We start from the raw sequence: 22109 nt of genomic DNA on the forward strand, positions 1-22109 counted from the left end.
GTAGGTTGCTTCAAGTCCTGTCTGACCTGGCCTTGAACACTGCCAGGGATGGGGCAGCCACAGCTTCTCTGGGCAACCTGTGCCAGGGCCTCACCACCCTCACAGGCAAGAAGGTCCCAGAGGATGTGCCTGTACCAGAGCCATCGCTCCTTTGGGTCACCAGTGAAAACTATTTAAGGGTAGAGGGTAGCATGTAGAAAAGGAAATAGCTTGGTTCAGGGTTGGGCTGTGGGTTTTTTGTTTGGAGGGAGAATGGGGTGGTTGTGGTTTGGGCTTTTTTTTTTTTCAGTTATTTTTTTTCTTTCCTTCTTGTTTTTTTTAGCTCAAGCCAGCTGATGTGCCTGGAAAAAGCACATTGGTTGTTTTGCCTGCCTCTATTTTCCCAGGTTAATATAGAAAGACTACACCTCACCTTAAGTACCATGGGCTGGCACCAAAATCATCCCTTTAAGTCCAGCCAGAGAACAGGCGGATGGCATCATGGAAGGTCACCTACAGCCAAATTACAGTCTCTGCTGTCACACATACAGCTAACTCACTTGCACTGTACGCCTGTCAGTAGCCTCTGTGCCTACCGAAACCTGTTGAAAGGAACTAATCCAATAATTTTTTTGCCATGGAAAAGTTAGCTTCCACCAGGCCCTGGGAAAATAATAAATACTTTCATCCGGTCTCCCCTAATCCACAAATGCAGTTTTTTTCTCTCTGAAGAAATGTGATTCAATTTGCAAGAGGTGAAAAGCAAAATCAAGTCACTCCTTCACCGCACCAGGTAACAAATGCTTGTACCAAGCTACTCAGGTGTGGAAAAAAAATCCTCAAGAGATGGACCAAAAAACCACAACAGACAAACTTTCATGTGTCCCTTTAATAAAACGCATTTGCATAGGTATCTTACAACTTTGTTTAAAAACAGACAAACAATTGCCTCATGCGAAGCACAGCCAGCATTTGCATGTTGCAACAACCACCCCAAACATCAATACTCTAGCTTGAAAAGAACAGCAAGAGATTTTAAGGCAGCACACACCACTACATAGCAGTTTTATTAGTTCATTACATTAAAGTAGCATTGCCCTGTAGCAGCTCCCAACAGTACTACAGGCCACAGCTTGTCGGCATTCCTACGAGCAGACTTATTTACAGGTGTTGTCAACCCAACTCAAGAAAATCACACAGAGATTATGATCTGACAAAGCATTGGGATGGCATAAATATCCAACAGAGCTTTATGTCTTCTGCACTCCTAACTGTAATGTTATTAACACTGACATTACGACAGTGCTTTGAATGCTTTCACAGCCCTTCACTGTCACTGACTACTCGCACACCCCAGCCCTGCAACTGGGTCTTGGTGGTGGCACAACTGTCCTGCACAGATCCAACTGCTGGAGCAGGAGCTCAGCTCTGTGAACTAAGCTTCTGTAAAAAGCTTTTGTAGGTTGTTGGTCCATTATGCAAACTAGACAGTTACAAAATTAGGAAGTGTTTAGTAACTGGTTTTGTGCATTTACAGCATCGTTTACATTCTTACTCCCAGATACAACATGGCCCCTGTTCTCTGCTGGCCCACAAGAAACAGTATTAAGCAGTATTACACTGCAGGCAACATCGTGTTTTGCTCTCCTGGTTGGCTTCAGTTTTAACTGTTAGCTACGAGCAACATGTGGATTCTCAGCTCTTGACTGGGGACCATCGGTTCAACAAAAACCTCTGTTTTCCACCTTGTCCTTAGTTCCAAAGCCAACCTTTCTCACCCAAATACAGGATGAATGCTTCAACACTAGTTTTACAGCACTAGCTGGGATGACAGCTGAACTCACTTTATGGACTTCTATCACCAAGAGAGTGGATTGCACACAGCCAGAGAAAAAAACCACAATTTTTAAATCAGACTTTTTTTTTTTTAAATGGTAGAGGTCTGATTTAAGTGCAGCTTCTATCAGCGACACCTCTTCATTGATATGGGACATCAGTTTAAAATAATCTTGCCCTAAATACACCTTCAGCATGATCTGATGTATGCATTCATTTCTTTCTGCACCAGTGTGCACTGGCAGAGCAGAGCTCTTGGGTGACTGTGCTTGAGCTGTATTAGGCAGACATCTGCAGCAGAGATAACTACTGAAGGCAGGGGCCATACCTCTTTCAATCAGCATTATTAAGGTGTATTATTACTGTTATTTTTATTATCACAGTTGGAGAATTTAGAGCGTACTTGGGTAAATACTGAGACATGAAAAGGTAACCGTGAAAGCCCAAAATGCTTCATTTCAATACTCATCAGTTCAAACTGAGGGGGAGCTGTTCCAGTAATTATCAATGCTCATATCTACATACCCAGTAATAAGGCTACCTGATGACACTTCACCCAACACTACCCTAAAATTCAACTGTATCAGTTAAAAAACAAGTAGAATGCCAGCTGGTTTTGGCAAATGCCACATAACTATTTCCTAGAACATCCCACATAGGATGCAAAGTTGGTTTTAATTTTTTAGACATTAGTATCAATTTGGTATTTAAGGAGAACTGTCACTGAGCATCGGAAAACCAGTTTGGCTCAAATCCCGCAGGTTAACCCTTTATAGAAATGGGATAATTTATAAGATCACCTAATTATTAAACTACTGTGGCTGCTTGATGACACTGGTGTAGCACAACACACTTCAGCCTGCATTAAACTGGCTTTCAAACTCAGAAATTCAGAGAAGGCAATTCAGGGTGATGAGCATATTTTAGTACAAATACTTAAGGTTTCATAAGGAAATCAAGTCAGCTAGAACACCTGAGGAATTATCTAGCACATTATTTGCCTACAATAACATGATTTCATTCTGTAACAAAATACTGGTTTAGACAAAATACATCCAGAATAAAAATCCATTTGTAGCTTTATGTAGGCACATTGCTGTAGTCTGTATTGCACAAAAGATACATCTCTGAAGTAAAGGGCACATATACATTATTTGATCAAATATATTAAATACATAACATAGAAATTTTGGAGAAAGGCTTTTAAATCTCTGCAATTGGACTAACCTTTTCCTGATAGTACCTTCACAACATTCATTCATATATATACATATATATATGTATGTATGTATATAGTAAACAAGCAGTGTTTTGTAAACATTTCTGATTGCATAAGTGACCTTTGCTGTTTCATGACCATGTTCAGAAAAAACAACTAAATTAAATATCATGTCTACTAGATCTCTCCTGTTGTTACAGGAGCACAGAACTATTTAAACAGACAAGTAGTCTGCTATTAAATTAATTCTTTTATTTAAAGGGGTATCAGGGTTATAGTCCTGAAGTCCTGGTCTGTCCCTCCTTCCCCCCAGACTGCTAGAACACGGGCACCCTCACTGGACCACACTGATGACGTGCCACAACTACTTTTAAGGATCACTTTTGAGCTGAGGAGTGTAGTTCCATTTCTAAACCCAAATGCTCTGCCTTCAGCTCCAGGTATCTGTTAGTGTTTCTTTTCTGGCAACACCTATTTACCAAGATTACCTATGCATCAGGCTGCTGATTTATTTAACAGAAAGAGCAGGAGCTTTCAGATAGTATTTATTTAAGTCACGGCAGACCATAACCAGATAAAACTCTCTAGTACCATTAACTATTTAATGCAGAAAAGGGGCGGGGAAAGGGCCTAGTAGCACAGAGTATAAGTACTTACTGCAGTAACTAGTACATATTTGTGGTTTCCTAAAACTGAAAGCAAATACGAATTATCAGAATAAAGTACTTAAAGGAGATTATTTAGGGATAGGACATAGAGAGCCAAAACAACCTGAATTCCTGCGATAGTACTACTGTGAAGGAAGATTAAAATATCCTCTGTTCTATGCTTAATTGTACTTTCCCCAGTTAAAAAGGGTATTAAAAGGCTGGATGGACCACACCAGATCTAAATCTTAGATCTTGTAGCATGTTTGTAATCACAGTGACTATCAGCAGCAGAGACAGGTAGGGTTTGTTTTCTGGATGAGCCCTGTAGGCTGTCAATTTTAAAAGCTTAATATGCAAGAGATTAAATCAAGTCCATTAGAACAGTAATCAATGAACATTTTAATTCTGCAAAGTATGTACATTACAACATTGAAAGAACACAACTGCCCGTTCAAAACAGCTCAAACAAACTGTGCAAATAGTGGGTCTTTGTGTGTCTGCAATCCCACCATACAAACGATAACTCGATATGCATGCTAATGATCTACGATTATCAATACCGAAGAAAAATACTAAAGGAAACAAGAATGAACAGCAGTGAAAGCCACACAAAGACCCACTATCCTTTCTGCTTGTACAAATCAACTGTAAGTGCAGATTATAAGAAAACCCACAAAAACCTAATTTCTTGACTGGATCTAACGTTCAAACGAAGCAAAAGATTGTGTCAAGAGAAATGTGAGCAGGGCTGGCCACCCTGCCTCCACGCTACAGTCAAACTTGGATAGTGGGTCTCTGAGGAGCTTTCACACTGGAAGACAACATTGGGTCCTAAAAAAAACAAAAAAAAAAATGAAGGATAAAATGAACATAAATTTGAAGAGTGAAACACATGAGTTCTACGGACACAAGACAGAACAACAACAGAAAGGTCAGAAAGGAATGACAGACATTCAACTTTCTGAAAACAGATATCATGAGCTTCGACTCTTGCATTTTCATATTTATAAACACACACAGTACCCGTGACCAGCCATCACTGACTCTGAAATCACTTGTAGCTGATTGACTTGAATACACTTTCTTCCCAAGGAAGACTTCTGTTATGCAGACTCAACACAAGGTCAAACCCTAGGGTTTTTTTAAAGGCAACAGTAAAATTCCCTGAGATGTCAACAAAGCCAGGATTTCTCCTGAGAAACTTGTAATGAGACATTAGAAAATCCGATACAAACTGAACTTGTAAAGAAAAGCCACACTGGAATTTACTCATATTGGCACACAAAAATTAAGCTGTTTGACTCTGCTCAAAGCCTGAAAGGAATTAAAACCTTGTAATATGTGTCCATGAAGTAGGACATACCACACACTCAATACACCCATCAGAAACCGAGTTTTCCCCGCTCTGGAAGAGGCACTGCGAAGTCAGGTTAAAGGCAGATGTGTGACGTGGGCTGCAGCTGCACATACTTCATGGGCAATCTGGAGACTATTCCAGACCCCAGGATTTCCACATGGAATCTTTATCAAGCCTGACTGACATTCTAAAACTTGGTAGTTTTAGAAATCAGTAGTTAGAAAGTCAAAACTACCAAGTAGTTTTAGAAATACAGAATGACCATGTTCACTATGAACTAAGGCTTTTATTCTGTATTTGATTCTTGGTAAAAAGGGTAAAATTCTGGAGCTGTTGAGTAAAATCTTAGAACAAATTAATTATCTTCACATGTTAAAAAATGAATGTGGACTGGCAACATGCAACACCTCAAAGCCATACCACAAACTCTTAGCCCATCATCATAAAGAGAAGTTACTTGGCAATAACTCGGGAACTTTGAATGTGTTGTCCATATACAGACACACAAATGCACCTGGCATGAGCAAGTCTGTTCAGAACTTGTTTTTTCACTATCAACGTCCTTGAAAATTGGACAGCTTCATTCACGAGACAGTACTGGATAGGAACCCTAATGCTCTTTTGTGCATGGAGATAAACTTGAGGAAATACAGATCCTTGCTGTTGAAAGGACACGATTTGCCTCATGTCTCTCGTGTCACATCTACAGGTAAGGTTCGAGGAGGAAAAAAATACATAGATCTAGTGATATTACTATGAACATCAAGTTTATACCCAAGGAAATTCACACTATCATCATACACATGTGAAGAACAGTCTACGGAGAGAAATCTGTTCTCAGCCTAACTTTTGCCATTGCACTGGCAGAAGACAGAGCAGGCAGGTTTGAATGGGGGAAGAAGGCGCTTATCAGGCTATGGGGACTACCAGGAGCTCAGGTCTGAGCACCTGAAGGGGTAAATCAGGTGGCTGAGGAACTGCAGCAATGCTGGGCTAAGAAAAGTAAAAAAGAGTGAACAGAAACAGTAATTATATGTACATTAGAGTAGAAAGAACTGGTACAACATTCACCTCTATGAAAGACCAGTCTCGCAAAGGGAAACTGTTATCTCAGGTAAGATGAACTGGAAGCCTCTACACACTGAACATAAGTGTTTCTACCTGGCTGGGCTGTCCAGCTCTCAGCAAGAACATCTTTGAGAAGTGAAATGATCTCTTAACACTGAAAAACACCCAAGTATGTAGCAGGAGCACCTGTCTTGCCTCCATCCGAGGCACCTGAGCGGAGAAAATCTCAGCTAAGGAAACTACAAGGACAAGGCTCAGACTGGCCGCATGGATAAGATGAAAAATTGGAAAAAAGCTCTCTCGCTGAAAAAGGCAAGAGAGAAGGAGGGAACAAGTTTCTAAGAGCAACTGCTTAATGCAGACAGACTGGCTGAAACAAGAGAAATTCTCTCCAGACCAGGCCACTGGGTGGAAATGGAAGTGGTAGATGCACAACACCTACCTGCCTTACACAGCCCTTGGGTCAATGGGAAGAAAACCTGGTAGACATGGCCTAGACAGGTACTGGCAAGACAAGAAAGATCTGACTCTGAACAGCCTGAACAAGCACTTAAAGAACAGAGACTATGAGATGACGCACATTCCTTTACTTTATACCTATTTATATTTTGAAACCTCCTGTATATCTTACTGATTCCTTGTGATTAATTCTGTGCAAACATTACAGTAAGGGATATTAAAATGTCATTAAAACACAAGTAAGTCTAACCATCACCACAGTCACTGAGAGCATCACTCTCAAGTATTGTGTGTTCTGCAACTACAACTGTATGTAAGAGACCTTTTGACAGACCTAAGACACCCTTAGCTGATTCCATTTCTTTTTCTTTGTGGAGACCCTAGGCCAGGATGTGCAGCTACACCAACAGGAGAAGTGATTTTGTTAGCACAGTTTATTCCATTCAGAGAGCTATTTCAGCAACCCGAGAGAAAGAAACACCTCACTAACCTAAGTTCCCTCTTTGCTAGAGAAGCTTGCCATTACAGCTATAACTAGTAAGTGTCAGGTAAGACACCAGATACAAAGGTGGTCCATACAGCAGAGTTTAAATTTGCAGGAAAAGCAGATCTTTCCTAAGCTACAAACCTATTTGAGTAAACCAAATCTGTCTGCTCCCTTTCAAATACCATTTATATTTGACCATCTAGAAAGACAGTGGAAGAAACTGCTGTTCTTTGGCAAACATTACAATGCTCAGACTAACAATTCTTTAAAATACAACAACCTATTTTAAAAATTATATTGTCGTATGCACAAGCTGGTCCCTAGAGGGCCACATCAACATTTCTATGGGACAATTGCTTAGTGATTTCTCAATAGTAGTGATAGGAGCTGCACTATACTTAAGAGTGAGCAGAAAATATTTTAAGGAAATCCAAGGAAGTTTGAAAGTTCAGTCAGTACACACTTAAATACCTCTCTGGTTACGGAAGAGTGGTGCAGCACTAGCTTACTGCTAACATAACTTACTGGCTCCCACTCTGCACCCCAGCCCAGGTGAAATCTGTGTAACAGTATTTGCACAGCTCTGTGCTTGAGCTAACAAGCCATGCTGGTTTTGAGCAGGCTCTGGACTTAAAGCAAGACTTTCCCTGAAGTTTCCAAATGTGTATGTTTTAATATCACAAGAGAGTGGCAAATCCCAGCACAAAGCCGATACATAAGTCAGCTCATGTGAAATGCTCAGAGAATTTAAAATGTATGAAATTCAATGTATTCTTCATTCACCAATAGGAAGATTTTGTTAATTACGCACCAGTAGATTTACTTCACAGCGAACAGACTACTTCTTAGACAAAAGTTTAACAATCAAGTACGGATGACCTGGTGCACATCAGCTCACCCAACTCCCACTGCCTGCCTTTTGCCAATATACTTTGAAAGGAAAGTTCTGTTCACACAGGCACAGTTTGATTTGGATGGAAATATTTTTACTCCACAACTTTGAAATCTGAGAAGCACCCTAAAGATATATCAGCAAATAATGACAAAAACCTAGCCGTCATATCAGAGGTTTCCAATTACAACTTGGTCTCAAGCACTGCTTCTCTTGAAAACGAGCGGTGTATGTAATCTCCTCACACTTAGCACTTTCAGCAACATTACTTTATATGGCAACACACCCGGTGTGACAAGACAGTATCTCCATAGCTTTTGAAAATTCAGAAAGTTTTAAAACTCAGACAGACTCTTAATGTTAGAGTTTAATCTCTAGGTTTAGTCTACATGATTTCTTCAAAACTGAGATGTTGTAAACAACAACAAGACTTTCAAAGGGTCATTTTAATGATTTAGATAGGCCTGATCAAAAGAATGTAAGTTCAGTCTAACTGCAGAAGCTTTTGTTCTCACGGCCACACTGGCCAGGGGCATTAAAAAAAATACATAGAGAAAAAAAAAAATAAATCAATGTGTTACCAGAAATGTGGGCACAGATGTAATGCAGCTCAAACCTCAGGAACGGTGCATTCTACCCAGGTACCGTAACAAGCCACCCAGGTTAAATATTTTACCTTTCCAATCCAAGCAGTACCTTCATCACAGCATTTGTGAATTCTTCTGTAACAACACACCTATGTTAATCAAATCTTAAGTGCAAACTGGTCCTACACGCTACCTATAGTCTATTAAGAGTGAAACTGAACCAGACTTCTGGATATGTGTCTTTATACTGAGAAAACCAAAAATGATGCCAAGGGAAAAAAAGGCAAGTGAAGGGACAAGGCTGTTATGTGGGACAAGGCTGTTATGTCAAAGGAGCATCAAGATATATTCCCAAACCCACCAGTGGCATGGGCTGATATAAAAGTTGGTTTAATCACAGTGCCTCAGGAGTAATAACGGTGGAAGAAAGGGGAAAAAAAATGGGGTGTGCATGTGTGTGGGTCACCAGAAACCTTTACTGTGTTCATGTGCAAAAAAGGCAGAGAAAATTTAGTGTCAGGCAGGTGTATAATCTAGCGTTCAGTTCTCAGCCTGCTGCTGATAATTTTCAGCTTAACCTATGTTTTTATGTGTATCTTGTTTCTCAGCATTGGATGAGAGCTGGATTGCTGGGAGCCAGGACACACATATTTACCATAGGATAGATCACTTGCTAATGCTAGAATCTTTTTCCTACCCTTTCTATGGCTGCTTTTACTTAACTGATTATTTAGTAACTTACTTTGTAAGTTAAAGATGACTACAGCAGACACTTTTTCTTGTTTTATAAAACTCGAGGAAGTTCTATAGTGGAGCATAGAATGCCTGTACCAATTCCCAGTCTCTGTCAGTTATCAAACATCAGCATCTGGAAGGGGAATATTTATGGAATCCAGCATTTTTAGCTCACCTGAGCACTCTTCCTACCACCCCCAGGCTGGCTGGTAACGTGATGGTTGTTTGTAGGTTGAACAGAAAAATATTTGAAGTACTTAGTACTATACTAAAATTATTTAAAGAAAGAGTATTTAAAGTACCAATAAATTCTGCTGATGCCTGGAACTCCAAATTCCAAATGCAAAGAAGAATAACAATGCACCTTTGAAATAAGGTAATAAAATGAAAGAAGTTGCTTACACTGCTGACTTGGATCACAATCCGTGGTCATCTTCACATAGTTTGAGGGGAAGAGACCTGTCACACCATTGATTTCTCCTTGCCACCAGTCAGCATCATCTTTGTTCAGTACATTGATAAGCTGCCCTTTGGAGAAACTAAGCTCATCTTCATTGTTTGCCATGTAATCATACATAGCTATCACTTGACACACTACGAAGAAAAAAGAACAAAATACCAGAATAGTTACACAAGTATTAACGCTGTTTTTTTCAGTGCTTTACACAACCATGGGAAAGAAACAACAATATCACATACAGTGTTACATAAGAAAAGTGCCACATGATCTGATCTTGATGTGGAACAAACCTCCCTTTTCTTTCCAATTGGGCCAGGCAATAATCTTTAGTTCTACTTTATTGTATCTATGCACTTACGTAGCAAATGGATTCAGTTAGTATAGCATATAGCCAAATCCACTTCTAAACATCATAAAATATAATCAAGCATGCTCCTATCTCTTTTACTGTCTTGGAAAAGAAAGTGAATTTGATTATCTTACACCTGGTACTTGTGAGAAAAAAAATGTAGGAAGAGGAAATGTGCGTTAGTTAATTGTGAAGTGCTAGTTTATTTGAAGGGAAGTTTGGTCCAGTAACACCCAGCAGCTGTTGTATAAGCAAGTCATATCTGAGGAGAACAGCACAATTTAAGCATGTAGAACCAAAAAAGCTCATTATCTGTGAAATAATCTCATTTGTACCTGGCCGTTCAAATGGAAAAATCTAGTGGAAATCTGCTGCTCAGTCTCCTTCCCTAGAAGGAGCAGTACATGTAATTCCAAGGTGTTTGTCAAGGATTGTTAGTTTTCTGTGAGATTTCAGAACATGGAGTTTCCAAATGAGAAGAGTACGGCTCTTTAGTACACCCTGCAAAACTAGAAAGCTCTTGCCATAGAAGATGCACTGCTCATTCTCACAGATTTCTGGATATAAACATCTTTGTATGACAAGAGTTTCTGCTGTAAGGTATGTAGAGAATAGTATATGCTAGGAAGAGACCCTATGAAGAATTGTTTTGATTAAGAAGTTGTGAGATTTTACCTTTCTTGGATACAGACAACTGCTGAATGGTCAAGTCTGTCAAAAGACCCAGGTTCTAACTAGGACAATACCTTCCAAAGTGACACTACAATCAGATACAGCTATGTACTGGGTTTGGATGTCAAGGTTCTGGTAGCAGAGGGGCTACAGGAGTGGCTTCTGTGAGAAGCTGCTGGAAGCTTCCCCCCCGTCTGACAGAGTGAGTGCCAGTGGCTCCAAGATGGACCCACTTCTGGACAAGGCTGAACCCACCAGTGATGGTGGCAGCATCTCTAGGATTATGTATTTAAGAAGGGGAGAAAGTTACTACTCAGGAGCAACTGCAGGTGGAGAGAAGAGTGAGGGTACGTGAGAGCAGCAGCTCTGCAGACACCAGGGTCAGCAAGGAAGGTGGAGAAGAGGTGCTCCAGGTGTTGGGTCAGAGATTCCCTTGCAGCCTGTGGTACAGCCCATAGTGAGGCAGGCTGTGCCCCTGCAGCCCATGGAGGACGACAGTGGAGCAGATCTCCACCTGCACCCCATGGAGGACCCCACACCGGAGTAGGGGATTGCCCAAATGAGGCTGTGATCCCATGGAAGCTTATGCTGGAGCAGGCTCCTGGCAGGACCTACAGCCTGTGGAGAGAGGAGCTCACACTGGATCAGGTTTGCTGCAGGACTTGTGACCCTGTGGGGGAAACCCACACTGAAGCAGCTTATGAAGAACTGCAGCCTGTCAGAAGGACTCACATTGGAGAAGTTCATGGAGGACTGTCTTCTGTGGGAGGAACCCCATGCTGGAGCAGGGGGAGGAAGGATCAGCAGAAACACGTGAATTCCCCATCCCCCTGCATGCTGGGGGGTGGGAGGTAAGACAATTAAGGAGTCCTTTTAAGCCCAGAGGAAGGGCAGGGTGAGGGGAAGGTGTTTTAAGATTTGGTTTGATTTCTTATTACCATGCTCTGATTTTATTGGTAATAAATTAATTATTTATTATAATTATTAATATATTATTAATATATATTATTAATATATATTAATATAAAATAATTAAAGAATTAAACTAATTCTCTGAAGTCAAGTCTGTTTTGCCCACGATGTTAATGCTGAGTGGTCTCTCCCTGTCCTTCTCTCAATCCATGAGCTTTTTGCTATATTTTATTGCCCCTGTTCAGCTGAGGAAGTCTATGACAGAGTAGCTTTGGTGGGCACCTGGTGTCCAGACAGGGTCAACCCACCACAGCCCATTAAATACAGTATTATGCTAATTATGTAATTCAGAATAGCAGAAGAACTGAAGCAGTTACATAAAATACTCTAAATTCAATATAAAGTCTTTCTTTGGTTGTTTTCTTTTTTTTACCTGAGGGAGCAGCAGATGTGGTTCTTTCACTGCTCAGACCCAATAATTTCACATGGCTGGCAGGGAACCATCCTTTCTGTCTCTTTTTGCCTCTTGCCTGTAAATAAACATTTAAAACAAAACATGTAAACACTAAATAAACATTTAAAACAAAATGGTCAGTACACAATTAAGAAATGAAGTAGTCTATAGATTGGGAAAACCACAAGAAATATGTCACACAGTTATGCCAGCACAAGACAAAAAGTCAGGATTCCAAACACCTACTAAACACTAAACAGATCTCAAAAAGAAAAAAAATAATCTGTTTAAGGATAAAACAATCCAATTAAAATAAAACTGCACCCGAATATATTCTAGCAACTGTGTTCATCCCATATTTTCAAGTGCAGCTAATGATTTCAGTGCATAATTTAACTGAGTGGCTCAAAATCTGCTCTACAAACTTTCCACTTATGCATCGTGCCAGGAGTCTCCGAGGAGATGGCCACAACAGAGGTTACAATTACCATAAGCTTCTTTTGAAAACCCTGACCTAAGTATTTGATGTCACTTCCTACCTACTGCAGCATGTGAGACTTGGAGAAGATTTTTATTTTTCAGTGTTTTCTTTTTTAGTCCCATAGGTAAAAATGATCTCTGCACACACTGAAGAAATAAATATACTTCAGAGTACGCATATACACACAAATCTGGATATAAAAGTGAGCACAGATTTTAGAAACACCTAACTGCAAACTGAGGTCTACTACTACCAAACTATCAAGAACTGACAATCAGGGATCGCAGTTTCCCTTCTCCTGCTTTTTTATTTGTCTTTTTATTCTTTGAGGCTTCTTCCTGAACAAGCACTGGGCTTACTTTTCTTCAAATACAAACTATTCATGTCTTTGTACATGCTGTGAGTAAGCTTTCCACTGCTGTTAATGCACAGAAACTCAGTGCAGCAATTTCTTGACTTGCTCACTGTGATCTCTCCTCCTGTATCTGTAAAGCAGGCTGGTTTTAAAAACTGATGCTGAACAGTTGTATCAGCCCTGTTCTAACTGTGGGAGAGGGAAGATGGGTGTTAGCAAGAGTATTCACTCAAAACAAGAGTGTGTGTGGCTGTAGAATACCTTGGCAAAGGCCAACAGACTGATACTAAGAGGACAGGACATTCTATTGTGCTGAATGTTCAATCCCACTACTGGAAATAGCATTCATTACTGGAAGTAACATGTTTAAATTCAGGGTAATGTTGCAGATTCAGCTAAAGGGTAACAAAAAGACATTATAAGATCATGATTAAACTTTTTGCATTGGTTGCAAAGATGAAGGCTATTACAGACAAGATTCATAGGGCTCCAAAAGTCAAAATATGAACTATGATTTAAGAAGAATGTCATGTAACAGTACCCTCAACACCTGGGACTAGAAATTTATCACTAGGTGGGGAGAGGAGAAAAGCGGGATCACCAACCTTCGCAATAAACTAGCTGCCAGCTCCAACTTCCAAGAGTTCCAGTTCTTTCATTACAATAATTTTACAATGTAATGTTTTACCAATTAAATTCTAACCAATTTATGAACAGTCAACAACTCTCTTTCCCATCTCAAGCACACATTGACAGCTTTATTGTTTTCTGTGACCAAAAAGCCCACTCCAAAGCAACAAACAAGAAACCCCAGTAACCCAAGGTTTAAATAAAAACCTTCTTTCCCCCTAAATCTGGTTTATACCATATTTATGATTTCTAGCCAGCTTTTAGAACACCACACTTAGTTGTTTTCTCAAATTAAACCCAAGATCACCTCCTTGCCCCAAGTCACAATTATTTCTTATTCAATAACTACCTGCAACTCTCCTTGCCACCATCCACTAGCGTTTTTCTTCAGAATAAGTATTAGCTGTCCTGGAGCAAGACTAAGCTGTTCAGTTCCTGACGCAGCATAGGCAGTTGTAACCTGAGCAATTTCTGAAAAGATAATACATGAATTGTGCTTGTTAGTAAGAAAATATACTAACTGCATTTTCATTACAGTAAGAGGTAGATACATAGAAATATCCTGGTACATATCTTGCAGCTAAGAACATAACTCACCATTAAAACACTGCTATGAACCTAAATGCTCACAGCCACTTACAAAACAGTCCTAAATGTTAAAAAGTTATCACACACTTACCGGGTTTCTTATTTATAGTGCCAGTTTTGCCAGCATTACTAGAAGCCTACAAAGACACAAAAATCAACTTTTAATGTACAGTAAAAACAGCAGAGTTTACATCAACTTTAAGCATGGGGACAGAAAAACACATGGAGATTTAAATTTTGAGACTGTATTTAACGGAACTCTCAGAATTCAAACTCACTTCTTGATCCTTTGGTCTGACATAATTGGAGGGGAAGATTCCAGTTCTGCTGTCAATGCTCCCAGTCCACCATTCCCCTTCCTTTTGGGTCACTAGGATTTCCTCACCTTCCGTGAACGTCAAGTCACCAGGCTCAGAGCTTGAATACGAATAGAGTGCAACATACTCTGTACAAACAGCACATACAAAGAAGGAGACAACAGTTTCAGAGAGGAGGATAAATCATATGCAAGTACAGGTATCTTTGATATCAATGTTCATCAGTGTGTTCACGTCTTCACGAGTCTTTGAATCAACCTAGCTATTTGCTTGATTGTAATCCCATCTCACCTCATGCTTACAACTTTGAATTACAGGTACACAAGTTTGTGTTAATTTAGCACAGTAAGAGTTACTACCTTGCCATCATCCCGCAGATCAGCAGAGGCTTGTACACCACAGCTTGAAAACTCATCTCCTGCATTAAACATTCCACCCTCCCTCTGTTTCACAGCAAGCATGTACATTCCACACCTAAACCTGATTAAAAGCATTCTTATCTAACACAGCAAAAATGAAAACACAAGTGAAATTAAAATATAATTGGTGAAGCATGGAGAGACACTAGATTAAAAAGCTTAGAAAGTGCTTCCCACAAATTTTTCTCTAGCAGTATTTATATACTTCCTTCTGATTAAAAGCAGACAATCCACGCTCAGGAGACTAAAACTCCCTTCTCATGTCTAGAGTACAGCACAACGCAGTAGAGAACAGCAGGAAAAGAACTCATGGGTATGAGGCATATTTAAGTTTTCAGAAATAAATTAATGCTTGAGCAGTCATTAAAAACAAAAGAAAAACCCAGGCCTATGCTCAACTTGAATTAGTTACAAGCTTTACTTACATTCCTGTTTTATAAATCTCGTACCAGTAAATCAACATTTGCACTGTGTCTTTTGGACAAGCATTAAGGCCTGCTCAGAAACCCATCACATATTTAAGCTTATTCACATGCCATGAAGCAAAACAAGGCTGTATCATTAAGTAGTGTATTTCATGCTGTCTTACCCTCTCCTGCTGTGTAAGACTGTGTATTAGGCTTTTTGTTTACAGCTGCATAAATAGCTTCTGGCCTGCAGAAAAAAAAAAACAACGGTTTGTGTAACTAAAAGGCAGATCAAGAACAGATCTCTCTATTAAGATAAGACTTTGATTATCTCAAAGCTGGTATTGCCAATGAATCAATTGCAAAGACACCCCTGACTGTCAAACAGTGACAGGGATTACTGATATTTAAGATAAATGTCATCCAAGGCATACCACTTAAGAAAAAAACAAATGTGATGAAAGATGAGAATATCTATCTGCAAATGATGCTATTCAAAAGAAGAACAAATTCAAGATTTTGTCTGAATTCTCTCATTCTACAGAATTTCTAAGAACTTTCATCATAACACATGGAAAGAACAATTCACACACAATGGTGCAGCTATCCCCCCGCAGTTACCTGACTTTGAATTACTACCTGAACAGTTACCCTGCAGCATTAGAATAGATACAAACATCTTTTCAAGTAAAGAAAAATACACTACTTCTGCAAGATATACCTTACAAGCTTACAGCTATTTGTAGGTCACTTAAAAACTTACACCTTCAGAGGCAGAGTGTAGCTACACTGCAAGAGAGCTGACTCAGTAATGACCTAAAACAAAGTCTGGCACTTGATGAATAATCAACCACCACTGATTTTTCACAGCACTGAGCCTTGAAGACTGTCTGTTTACACAGTAGTGAGCCCAGCATTACTTGACTTGCCAGAATGAAACAATAAAAGCTTGAAGTGGCGTGGTTTAAATTGTAAATGGTGCTTATATTCTGCACTTTAAAGCAAGAATTTTGCACTCTAAACCACCTCTTTTTGTGAATTGTTGAATAAAACAAAAAGTAAACGTTGCACTTACTCCTCTTTCTTGATTTCACTCCCAGGTAAAAGCTTGACATATGATTTTGGAAACCAACCCCTTCCTCCATGTACCTCTCCAAACCACCAGTTTTCCTGCTGCTCCAGGACAGTAATGATATCATTTTTTGAGAAATTCAAGTGGTTATCCTTTTTTGCAGTCCAAGAGCAAAGTGCTTGTGCTTTTAGGTTCTCAACAGGCTGCCCCTGTTAAGACACAAGTGGAGATGTTGAATGACCACACTACCCCAAACTGGTGCAAGCGTTAAAAAGCAGACATTGATGTATCCTTTACTGAAGTTTAAGCAAATGAGGGCTAGATGTATACAAGCTGCTAATAGAGGAACAATCTCTCAATTCTATTTCTTATTTGTTAGAAATACCTTGTGTGTCTAATTACAGGTGGAAATTATTTTTAGAATTATGAAACACACTGCATGAGCCTTTTTGCTCAGTGGTCCCTGGAAACATACGGAATTATGTCAAAGCACACTAGTGGAGCATTCAGACTAGCTTCTTTATCATCTAGCCTGTTCGGTGCACCCTGTATTAGAAAAGGCGTGTTTTGGATTGTTTTTTCTTTAAATTAGTTTCATTAACATGAATCTAAAATACAGCAAGTTCTCCACTCTCACACAATATACCTGTCCATGAATGGGTGAAACAGATCCAGGGGACACAGTGCGAGTGAAAGCTGATTTCTGTTGCCATGCTGTATTAACATTCAAGCTAGAAAAAGGGATGTTTTGGTAGTCAGATTCTTCCGCAGATTTACTTGGTGAAAGAGGTCTGAAAATTGAATACAGGCATATTGAACACATTACAACTTTTATTTTAAAAGCACCTCAAGCAGAGTAATACTTTTTTTTAACATACATAAAACACATTCTACACATTGTGAAGCAGACTATCAAAGACTTACAATTCCCAAGCTAAGACTTTCAGGTAGGTTCTTCAGTGAGTTTTCTGCATTTATATTGAAACCGAAACCAAACCAAAACCAAACCAAAAGTACCCACCAAACCCCAAAACAATAAAAAACCCCAAACCACCGAATAGAAACTATACAGCACATTACGTCTTTGCTAAATTTAGAAAAAGTGACTTGAACACAAACGTAACAAAAACTCACTCTGAAGCAGCTGAGGTAGTAGATAAAGATACTATGGGAGGAAGTAAGGCCTTCTTAGGAGATAAAGATTTTTCTCCTTCTGGTATTTTTTCTACGTAATTGCATGGAAACCAACCAAAATGTCCTTGAAAACTCCCATAAAGCCAACCAGGCTCTCCCACATTTTTTTCATCAACCTATGTACAGGCAGATAAATACAAAGAAAACAGCAGCATGAAGCAAAAAGGGTATCCTTAATCACAATTCAGCATTTATTAGCACTTTGAACTGAACAGAATGAGCAGCACTCATACTGGATCAGCATTTTCACTCTCTTCCCTTCCCAAACGGAGCTGATTTTGCCCTGTTGAAGGGACAGGGTGATGCAATACAATTGTAATGACTTAGAGACAGGTAGAGACAGGCCTCAAAGACATCATATTCCTTCAAACAGATCCCAAACCTGCACACTGGGGATCATGTACTACACCTGGAGCCACTCTGGCTTGCCAGGAATGATGACGGTTTGTGTTCCATTTTGCCAAATGCACAGCCAAGAGGTAGCGGCTGGCAAGCCCAACAGTGCATGAAAACAACTGCTGCAGTTCTGCTTACAGATATAATTAACTGCCATTTGACTGCATCCAGAACACCATCATATAGTAAATAACAGAATTTTTGGACAAGTACAGAGCATCTCTAAACATTCCTAGCAATATTGAAGCCTCCACTATGCTATAAATTAGCAAATTTGTCAAAATTAGCTAAAAATTACCAGCTCATCAAATACTATCAGCTAGTTAGCTTAGTTGAGGACTGAGGGTAAGAGGAGGAGGTGGCAGCTGCAAGCCTATTTCTGAAATAAGTTACCAGCAGTTAAATGACACAGTTATATCTGAGAAAGAAGTCAAAACAAAACCTTCTTCTCTTGCTCCCCTTCCATGCTCCACTGGTATAAAAAAAAAAAAATGCAAATAAATGATTTAACACTGTCAGACTGAAGGCTAATACTTTACAGTTTTAATATTTTGTACTACATTGCTTTGTAAATTCTCCCTCATCACCTACATATATCGCTGATAGTCTGAATGAGGAGGAACCATATGTAGTTATATATTAGATACATATATGTTAATTGTGCTCCCATGGTTGTAAATCAGTTTTCACAAGTCCACCTGAAGGCACATGCTTTCAAAACCGTGTATGCTGGCAAGTGATATAATTACACAGAATCATAGAATCACAGAATAGTTTGGGTTGAAAAGGACCTTCAAAGGTCACGTAGTCCAACCCTGCTGTAATGAGCAGGGACATCTTCAACTAGACCAGGTTGGCCAAAAATCACACCCAGCCTGGCTTTGAGTGTCTCCAGGGATGGCACATCTACCACCTCTTCGGGCAACTTGTTCCAGTATTTTGCCACCCTCATTGTAAAATATAACACATTTCAACTGAGATGTTAGAAGACATTTCCAATCTTATAGTCCGGCAGTAATATTACAGATAGCATACTCAGATGAATGCCTAAAAGTGCTACGAAGAGTGGACATAAAATAAACTACTGTGTACGCCTGCCTGAGGGAACATGCATAAAGGACCAGTCAACAAGAGGCAGAAGTCAATGTTAACAATACATTAGAAAACAGTGTTAAGATTCAGAAGAACTTTTCACATCTACTTGTTAAATAACTACTTTAATTCAAATGCATTAATGACTAATTCACACCTCTACTTACTATGTTCATATTTCAAGCAGACACTTAAAGGCCAACCTATACATGTACAATAAACTGCAACAACTATATCGTTCCTGATCTACTAATTTTGGAAAGTTTACATTTACCGTTCGCTATTGTTATTTTAAACAAAATCTCAACACATCTAGGATATGTAAAATCCAAAGAAAGATTTTGGATGAATTAACATTAATTTTACTTGTTTAAGAAAAAGCAATCAAATTTAAGTAAGCTTTAAAATGTGCCAAAGTAATGCTTTTGACACGTAAGACCTTGTGTACCTCAATGCCGAGGAAGAGGGTGGGATTTCTGCAAGTAAAATGTGAATGGCAGATCTTACCTGAATTATATCCCCAGTATTAAAGCTCATCTCATCATGATTCCTTGCTTCAAATGGATATAAAGCTCTGTAATTTACCAAGGCAACTGAATTCCTAGACTCTGAGACACTAAATGCAGTGCCTGAAAGGGTAAGAAAATTAGTTATCATTTTAACTCAGCTAAAAGACATGGGCTTAGTTAAAGCTCCATCATTCTAAGCAACTGGTATGAATACAAGAAGAGAACAGTTCTTGCCCCCAGGCAAGTATCAAAGGAAATCACTAGCTACAGCAGGCCAATGGGATACATTAAGTGCATGACTTCAACATGCAAATCACAGTAAATGTAACACAGGCACTAAAATGCACTGTCTTCTGAAGCAAAAAAAATATATCTTTATCTTCTCATCTTTCCTTGCAAAACTGCTCTGGCTAACCCACTGCTTTCCTACAGTCGCATTTAACACAACTATAATTATCTAAGTTGAAAAGATACCACTGTTGCAACAGTAAAGGTTCAGCAGCATGTATGAAGGTTTTACTTAGAAACCTAGAATAGCAAAATATCAGTTCTAGTTTCTTTGTACCTCGATTCTCCAAGTCTGTGATTGACACTGTTGATGTTTTACAAGGTATAGCTGAAGCATGCAAAGATCCTTCAGCACTGTCCTAATTTGGTTCTTGCTGAACTCAGAGATAAAGGTGGCTGATAAAAACTGACAAGAACTAATGAAAGATGGAACTAATCAAAACTGCCTTTAACAAAAATACTGTTAAACCACTATTTTTCAAAGTCCACAACTACAGTTAGGTCCTATTACTGTTTCCAGCATCTGTGATTTATTGACCAGGATCACTGGAAGATTTGTAATCAGTCACAGGTTACTTCTATGAATTTTCAGCACCTAAGTTAACATGATGATTTAAAACAAAGGACATTAAACATTGGTTTTTTTTTTTTAATAATATTTTAGACAATAAGCCTGCCATAATGTCACATTAATAATAATACTGCATTTTAAGAATGACAAAATGCTCAGGAAAATGAGAACCATTAAAGCAAAAATCTAACAGACTGAGATTACCTTCATTTTTCCAGGGAGGCTTAAGACTTTTACCCTCTGCTGGTTTCAAGAGATCTGCAAACTTCTCAGTTATGTTTAATTTAGAAGTGTGTTTCTCCATCTCTTGAGAGCTGGTCACTTCTTTTATCTTCTTTATTTCTTCATTCTGCTTACGCCTCTCCTCAGCCTCTCTTGCAATTTGTTCTTGCTTTCTTTTATCTTCTTCCAGTTGCCTCTGCCTTTGCTGTTCTGTTTCCCTCAAGATTGTGGTTTGCCTATTTTTCTCTTCCTCTACATAAAACTGTTGTTTATTTTCCCTTTCCCTCATCAGAGCAACTGCTTCTTCAGCTTTCAGCTTTTCTTGAACTTTTTCCTGCATTCGTTCTTCCTCCAATCGCTTCTTTTTCTCTTCCTCCTCCCTTTGGATGTTTTGCTGCCATCTGTTCTCCTTCTCCCGTTTTGCTTTCCTTGAAGAAAAGGATGAGAAAGACATAGGAGAACGTTCAGATAAAAATGAACGAGACTGTGTTCATAGAGTAATTGACTGCATTTGTCAGTAAGTCTATGAGTCTATGACATTGATCACCCTGCTCTCTGGGTGATAAGCTGTTCCGCAGGAGACCATGCTTTGTCTTATCATGAGTGCCACTATACTTCACATATAAATAACAAATAGATTAAAATTCTTGGTATAAAAACAATGGCATGTGTGCACTTGTGCAGTGCTTCCACAAACACTTCTGCTCACCTATATCCTGATGTGGAAGAAGATCTGTTAATTGAACAAAGGCGGTTTTTAGCTGTCCACCAAGGTAGTATCTGTATCTCATTATTGGATTGTAGTGACAGGACAAGGGGGAATGGGTTTAAACTGAAAAAGGGGAGATTTAGATTAGATATTTGGCAGAATTCCCTGCGAGGGTAGTGAGGTACCGGCACATGTTGCCCAGAGAAGCTGTGGATGCCCCAACCCTGGCACTGTTCAAGGCCAGGTTGGACGGGGCTTGGAGCAACCTGGTTTAATGGAAGGTGTCCCTGCCCGTGGCGGGGGGGGTGGAACCGGATGAGCTTTGAAGTCCCTTCCGATCCAAGCCGCTCTATATTTCTATGAAACTATGATTTCCAAACAGATTAGTAATAAAAACTTATTCTGGTACATACAGTTAAAATAGCCTCTGACTATTGATCTTTGCTGCTTAAATTTTTTGCCTTTGACAGCTGTAATCCATTCAATACACTTATCCTCACCACAGCCACACTCTTCAGCAGACAGAATCTGCAAAACCTGACTGTATTCTCTGTAATTATTCAGATTTTATCCCGTGCCTCATCTCTCCGAAGTTATTATCCAATTCAACATGCTTAAAAATCACTGTATTTCAGCTCTCAAGATCTTTCCTCTGAAAAGTGCAGACCTAACCCTTAATGGGATATCCCTATACATACAGTATATGGTTCTCTTAAAGGGACTGTCAGAAGTGTAATGAAACT

At 39.3% G+C, this 22109-nt stretch overlaps 1 protein-coding gene across 4 annotated transcripts in view; it reads right to left on the reverse strand.

The window, feature by feature from the left end:
- ITSN2 (intersectin 2) overlaps nucleotides 1-22109 on the reverse strand; it is an 88837-nt gene that overhangs the window by 12637 nt on the left and 54091 nt on the right. For 3 of the 4 annotated variants that reach the window (XM_061460934.1, XM_061460932.1, XM_061460935.1), the window contains 11 exons: nucleotides 20640-21085; nucleotides 19575-19696; nucleotides 17520-17695; nucleotides 17032-17176; nucleotides 16389-16594; nucleotides 15496-15560; nucleotides 14449-14615; nucleotides 14262-14307; nucleotides 13932-14053; nucleotides 12096-12192; nucleotides 9672-9863 (listed from right to left, as the gene is read on the reverse strand). In XM_061460934.1, coding sequence (XP_061316918.1) covers nucleotides 9672-9863; nucleotides 12096-12192; nucleotides 13932-14053; nucleotides 14262-14307; nucleotides 14449-14615; nucleotides 15496-15560; nucleotides 16389-16594; nucleotides 17032-17176; nucleotides 17520-17695; nucleotides 19575-19696; nucleotides 20640-21085 — 1784 coding nt within the window. Of the gene's footprint in view, nucleotides 1-1219; nucleotides 4516-9671; nucleotides 9864-12095; nucleotides 12193-13931; nucleotides 14054-14261; nucleotides 14308-14448; nucleotides 14616-15495; nucleotides 15561-16388; nucleotides 16595-17031; nucleotides 17177-17519; nucleotides 17696-19574; nucleotides 19697-20639; nucleotides 21086-22109 lie in introns of those variants that run through there. The other variant, XM_061460936.1, reaches the window with a different exon arrangement.

The sequence above is a fragment of the Pezoporus flaviventris genome, unplaced genomic scaffold (genome assembly GCF_033815535.1).
Source record: "Pezoporus flaviventris isolate CSIRO_AGI_PZ_B2104156 unplaced genomic scaffold, CSIRO_AGI_Pfla_v1 ptg000031l, whole genome shotgun sequence".
Classification (NCBI taxonomy): domain Eukaryota; kingdom Metazoa; phylum Chordata; class Aves; order Psittaciformes; family Psittacidae; genus Pezoporus; species Pezoporus flaviventris.